Source organism: Triticum dicoccoides, chromosome 7B (assembly GCF_002162155.2).
Source record: "Triticum dicoccoides isolate Atlit2015 ecotype Zavitan chromosome 7B, WEW_v2.0, whole genome shotgun sequence".
In the NCBI taxonomy this organism is placed as follows: Eukaryota; Viridiplantae; Streptophyta; class Magnoliopsida; order Poales; family Poaceae; genus Triticum; species Triticum dicoccoides.
Window position 1 is genome coordinate 2654108 of NC_041393.1, and position 7018 is coordinate 2661125.

Consider the following 7018-nt stretch of genomic DNA (forward strand, 5'->3'; position numbering starts at 1 on the left):
ATGTACAAGAGTTAGGTACGTGAAAAGAAAGATAAAGTAATACAAGGCATCTAACCATTTCATGAGAAGAGGGGCATATTGCTTTTTGATTTCTAAAGCCATATGATGAGCAACTTTGTATTGTATATCAATTATAAAATGATCAGGGGAGGCCTTTTTTCTGTGCTTGCAGCTACTTACGCTACGGCGCCTTAGCTTCTCGTGTAGAGATCTTCAAGGCTAAGGAAGGACCATTTAGCTACTGCATGCTTCGTGGCTTCAGTGGTAAGTGGCCTACGTATGATCGATAGTCATAGATCAGTATAAGTAGCCTTACTATTCATCCATATATGTCACATAACCAGTAACCCAATAACTGATTGATGTACTATATTATTTGTCATTTCATTCGTTCTCCAAGGAAAATACAGCTACAATGGTGAGGAGTACAATGCTACCGCGTCAACGGGAGGTGCACAATACGGGAAGTGCAGACGTGATGTAGTGAAGGCACTCAAACTTGACTCGCCCTGCCCAGCCAAGAAGTGCACCTTCGACGGCGTGTGGAACGGCGGGGGCGGCCCCGGCCAGGCCAACCTCTACGCCGCGTCTAGCTTCTACTACATGGCCTCGCAGGTACTCCCTCCATTCTAAATTATCTGAAATATTGTTTTTCTTCCATCTATAGATGAATATATCAACACTTATTTTTGTTAGAATTATCACAAAATACATTTTCATACAATATATATTCAATGTCGTAGATAGTTGCATATTTTTGTATAAACTCGCTCAAACTTAAATAAATTGACTTAGGACAAAACTAGAATTCAATTTATTTGAAATAATGTAGGGTTCAATTACTTGAAGACCCTTGAATTAGCTAGCTAGGAAAATTAATTTGGATATATCATATATGCACTCCAGCTGCAAGATCTGAACTTGTCTATGTCGATCTCCATCGGTCCTTGACAGGTTGGCCTCATCGACAGCGATGCTCCAAGCGGGACATCCACCCCAGCGGCTTTCAGAGCCGTTGCCCAGAAGTTATGTAGAATGAGCTTGAAAGAAGTGAAGGTTAAGTACCCCAAGGTCCGTGACGTACCCTACGTTTGCATGGACCTCGTCTATCAATACTCCTTGCTCGTCGATGGGTTCGGTGAGTTTCTCTACCACTACTACCTACAAACATGAGTATATTAGAAGAAAAAGTGTTTAAAGATTTATTTGCAGGTTTGGAGCCCACCAAGAATATTACACTCGTGGAGAAGGTGAAGCATGGGGAGTACTTCATTGAAGCGGCGTGGCCTCTCGGAGAAGCTATTGAGGCCGTGGCACCCAAAAAAGGCACTTGACAATAGATGCCCCATGATACGCCTGACTTTCCTTACAATTATTGTTTTTTATAAAGGACGTTTTTATTATCTCAAAATGTAGCATCAAGCGGATATAAAAAGCATTACGAGTAACAACTGACCTTTGCATAACTAAGATGCACACAACCAAACCTCAAAAGTCTGTCAATAATAAATAAAACTAAACTGATAAATCGGCAACAATAGAATCCTATAGACCCCGACAATATGCCTATGTCAAAGCTGGTGGTGGATGTATGCGGAGGTTATGCTGTCACCCATGTTAGAAAAACCTCCATAGCCACCTGTTCTAATCGCTTACACCCCGCATTGAACAACGGTTGGTACTCCGCTCGTTGTAGCGTTGACCACGTATGAAGCAACTGTGTACACCGGAAAATAACCAACAAAGGAGAAGCATTTTGGTCATCAAAAACCATATCATTTCTACATAGGCAAAGCGGCCAACTTAAGGCATACGCTCCCACACTTACAATTATTGTTAGATAATCACTGACCTATGCATCGAATCACACAACCATAAGCTTCCCGTAGGATGTGTGCATCGTGTTTGCTATTGTATTACTCCCTAGATTGATTCAGTGATTCTCCTTTCTAAATTATATTAATGGCTTTGATAGTAAAATCTGTTAAGAGACCCGGTCCTTGGTCGAAGATTGCTCACCCGCTCCTAAATATATGAAGCTCTAAACTTTGGTTCCCAATACTATGGTACAATACAGGAATGCATGTGACAAAGATGGGCAGAAGTACTCGCCATTGATAGTGTGAACTATCATTTGAAAAGAGTCGGTGCATGCCTGAACCATTCACATGCCTCTGGCCGACATATGAACCCCGCGTAAGATATGACTTACATAACACTACAAGAATGTGGTTAATCGACGATGGATTTCTGGTAACTTGAGACAGTTGAAGACTGGCATCAATCTGTGATGGATCTAGAAGTTTCGTTACAGATCAAAAATAGGCTCACGACGTCAATTAGGCGATGTTTTTTTACACTACAGGAAATACCTTGTACGCAGAGTACCGAAAATACGCGGCAAAGGCAAAAGGCAATACACATTATCACGACATTATGTAGATGTACTCCCTCCGTCCCATAATGTAAGACGCTTTTTGACACTACACTCTTACATTGCAAGACTACGTGGACAATAGAAAATCATCGGTTCTAGATGCGCCACCTCCGCACATTCCTCTCTAAGAGTAGCATACTTCTAAGGCTCCTAAATCGAGCGGTGACTAGAGGAGGAGGAACCCGAGGCAGCCCTTCACCCGAGTGGCGGGACCTGTAGCATGACACGGGGCAGGGTGGGACACCAAGGGGGTGGGGCATGCTTGCAGGGGAAGCCGACTGCGAGGCGACACCAATGAGCAAAGGAGGATAACCGCCTATCTCCCTCTCGTGGTGCCAACCACTGGCAGGCTGATGCAGGGTATGGCAGATGTAGATGGTGTTGCCGCAGGATGCGCTGGAGGTGGGGAGACACCGACAATAATGGCTAGTTTGGTTGTTGGGGATAAAAAATCATGGGTAGTAAACCCTCGAAGTGGGATTTCCCTTCCCAGACGGGATCCCCTTCCACTATGTGAAAATACCCTTTGCCATTTGGACAACAAGGGGGAGGGAAGAGAAATCTCCGCAGGCAATAACAGAAACGGGACATGCCCATCCAATAGGACAGGATGTGTAAAAGAAAATATCATTACAATAAAAAATCACCACAAATAACTTCATTTTTCTCTCACAATATTGTCATATAAATACCAGAATAATGTTCGTCCCTCTTTTCTAAAAAAATTCAGGAAATTTGGACTAAAATTTAATACAGAATTTTGAATGAAAAAAATACTAAATACACAGTTCGCAAAAGAACAAATATTCAACTTGCAACCATACATGCATATAACCTTACATATAAAGTCGGACAAATAGTGCAACACCAATGATAAATATAGTTTGCTAACTATGTCTCAAAAGAGAAAATGTTAATTATGGTTACAGGTTCAGCAAGTAACAATACTTTGTTCCACTAAAAAAGTAAAAATATCACAATTATATGAACTATATCCATACTGAACTAGGAATAACTTCCACCATCCTTTTTTGAACATTTCCATCGACCTGTGGTAGGAACCTGCATCACAAATAAGTATTGAATTTTCAAGCATCAGTATAAGCATGAACTTTTCTATCCTAGTAGTTACACAAATCTGACATCTGACCCCTTCTCTATGGAATAGAAAGGAAGCCACACATACCAACCCAAGAGGGTTATTCGAGCATAGAAAAAAGCTATTGATCCACCTGCCAGTTCGCTTATCTTTTTCAGATAAGAACTGTGAATAAGCTCATGTAACTTAGCAAATAGAGCATCTTTGGACAGACATTTTCGCACTATAGGCATGATAGTTTTTCCTCATTGCAGAATGTAAAAGATATATACTTTATAAAAAGAAAAGGTATATCAGCCAGCTATAAGAAAAATGCAAAGCTTCAAATTAGTTTCAACCGAGAATCAACTCGGATCATTATCCAGCAATGATATTTTTAATCTGGACAGGCATTCCATATTTTGTATAGTAAACCAAATCATGTATGCTTGCCGGCATAGGGTAATTGGACAGCCGCAGATCCTTGGTTGGCATGTTTCACCCAGCAAGACGACACAATCAGAAACTCAAAAAAGAAATTGGGTATAGCTGATGTTTTGTTGATGTTTTTTTTCCTTCTGAATTTAATTCTCCTGTAGAGTGCTGAGTTTACTGATGTATAAAAGATATTGATGAACACTCCGTGAATAAAAACATGTGCGTTCTCGTGCCTTGTGACGTTTGCAATCAACAACTTAACATGAACAGAGCATGCGATTTAGTAATGTTGCTAATGTTCAGAATGTAAAACTAAATGTGCAATACTGTCATCAGGATGTAATTGAGGCTCAAACCAGCAAATAATTGTCTACAGCCCTGCATTTGTTTGATTATCTACATCCCAGGTTTGCCAGCACCTCTCGGAAGGTTGTTATCTTTTTATTACTAGCTCATTAAGGACAATACAAGCTTCAGAATCTGGATTACTGTGATCGTAGACAGTCTGAAACTACTACTGTCTATCATAGAAGTTTTCCTTTTTCCCACATATATATATGATGAAGAAAAAGGTGCTCAGAAGAAAATATATAAATATTAACAATGAGAAACTGATCCATCAGAGCAAAAAGATGCTTATTCCAGTTTCAATGTATCCACTCCTTATATTTGCAATGGATCATAATACCAACATATATTTGTAAAGAGTGCAGTTTTTTGTCGCTTGAGCTCCACATGACCTGCTATCTTATCCGTTCATTCTGCAACACTCTGCATAGAGATATGTGCTATGTGAGTAAGTCATTGCCAGTAATTAACACAGGAGGGACAGTACATCACCCACCCAGGCCAGACGTTATATAAAATAAATGGGCTGATCCCCTAGGTGAACAGTAATTTATGTAGGTCTGCAAAGGCTAGTCTATTGCATGCACATCTGTCTCCCTTCACGCCTAGTTTGTCATACATGCATGGAGCGTTCCTCTCTCCTCGCGTCTCTTTTTTTTCTCTCAGAAAATCTGACTCGAGCTCTCACTCGGTACCATAATCTGCTAAAATGTTAAAATAAAAATCTGCATGCATGTGCAGCATGTGAGCATGCACTCTATGTGTTGTCACTTCAAACTTACTGTGAACAGCCTAGACCAACAGCCATGCGCAGACCTGCCAGCTTTATCTCTGCATGCTGCATGCTGCGACCTCTCTTCTCTCTTCTCGCTACTGTTCACGTAGCCTGCCTTTTTAGACTAATCAGTCTTGGCTACAGGATACTACTGCTGATGCTGGCACTAGCACACATCTTCATAGTGTGACCAACAGCAGTGGCCCCCCCGGCCCCAACATAGTCCGCCACTGACCAACGGCATAGACAAGGGGCACCGTGTAGAACAAGCTACAAAAGAACTTTGCAATTTGTAAAGAACCCTGAAATAAAACTAGAAGTATGTCAAATCCAATTGAATACCAGCCTTGTGCGTAGCGGTAATTTGAGTGCAATCCAATAAATACCAGCCTTTTCCTCTAGCCTGTCTTGGAAATATATTTCTGTCCTAAATTTTCTTTAATGCCAATTCTGTCAAATAATGCAGGACCGGAACATCTTCAAGTACAGAGTCTTATGAAAGTTATTACAATCAGGATGATGTTGTCAAGGCCATCCAAGTACATGCCCTTTCAGATGCATATACAGCTATATGTAGGAGAATAACAGAGTACTGGCCGCACCTGCTAGATGTATTTCAGAATTGAGAGGTCAAAATAGGTAAAGATACTGATTCAAGCTATGCTCTACAACAAGTGCAGAGAAGCTACACAAGAAAAATACAAGCTCCTATCGAATTAATGGTTCAAGATCAGGGGCGGTGGTGGGAGGAGGAGGGGGCTAACCCTTGATCAGATGATGAATACGTCCGCGAAACCGGCGTCATCGCTGTCGCTGGAGGGGATCGAAGCTTGGAGGCGGAGGGGAGATCTGGGGAAGGAGAACAATGACGGCCGCAGTCCGTCGCCGTCGTTGGAGGGGCGGAGCTTGGATCCTCAGCACCGGAGGGAGGGGGGTCGGAGGCTTCTCTTCTGTCGACGGCGGAGGAGCTCGGAGGCGACCGGGGGCGCTGGATCTTGGTCGACGGCTCTGTCGTTCGCTCGTCTCGCTCGAGCCGTGGGTTTCCTCCCCGAGCTTTGGGGTTGTGGGTTTCCTCCCCGTGGAAAGGACGTGGCTCGGGCAGGGTTACCCGAGAACGATGCGGTCCAAATGATCAAGTCAATTTCCCTGGGACAACTCGGCCCGTGGTTCTCCGGCCCAGGGAAACAGGGGGGATCCCCCCGGGAAACCCTACCACCAAATGAGGCCTAACGGGGAATTTTTTGGCATGGAGATCATGGATGACACGACGGTGCGCTGGCTAGTCTACATCAGCATCGCGAGTGCAAAGTGGACAAGCAGGAGCGTAAAGTTTCGTTGATGCCAAAAAAATCATGAATATATTGTCCAATGTTATTTTCCACATCTTCCCTAGCTATAAAGGCTAGGTGGATCTTTCTAAATGGTGCTCTAAATTTCTTAGGTATATGAGTCTCGAACAGCTCCACTTTTCATAGTAATTTCCTTGTATTGGGAGGGAGCGGGACTGGGATTAGGAAAAACGAAGCTCCAACAACTCCTCAATAAATTATGGGTGATCACCAATAAAATAGTCTCCTTGGAGGCGAAGCCGAGGTCCCATCCTATCCACCTCTGACCCACTCCCGGACGAAAGTCCAAAATCCGTCTTGGATTAAGCGCCGGCGGCACCCTGCGCGTCATGTCCTCCATGGAGGCACCGTCTTGGGAGGCATGGGTATTCGGGGGAGAGTTACTGTGAGTGGTGGGCTCTGCCTGGCAGCTCCAACAGCTGCGATGGTATGGAGGTTGGCTGGAGGAGCGGCGTTGGATCTGCCACTTCGACATCGACGAGTATTGGCGGCATGGTGCAGGTGAATCTCGACGACAGATGTGTCTGGATGGACGAGCGCAGGGAGGTGGCGCTGTTTGGCGCCGCGGCGGCGTCTACGGCAGGCCTGACAAG

General features: G+C 43.7%; 1 protein-coding gene across 1 annotated transcript in view; it reads left to right on the plus strand.

Annotated features, from left to right (window-relative positions):
* The window catches only part of LOC119335237 (probable apyrase 3), a 3391-nt gene extending 1897 nt beyond the window's left edge, over window positions 1-1494 (plus strand). Inside the window, exons 6-9 of the mRNA XM_037607396.1 lie at window positions 173-264; window positions 401-615; window positions 955-1138; window positions 1213-1494. Of these exons, the coding sequence (XP_037463293.1) occupies window positions 173-264; window positions 401-615; window positions 955-1138; window positions 1213-1334 (613 nt within the window). The 3' untranslated portion in view covers window positions 1335-1494. The remainder of the gene's footprint in view (window positions 1-172; window positions 265-400; window positions 616-954; window positions 1139-1212) is intronic.
* Window positions 1495-7018: the final 5524 nt, after the last annotated feature.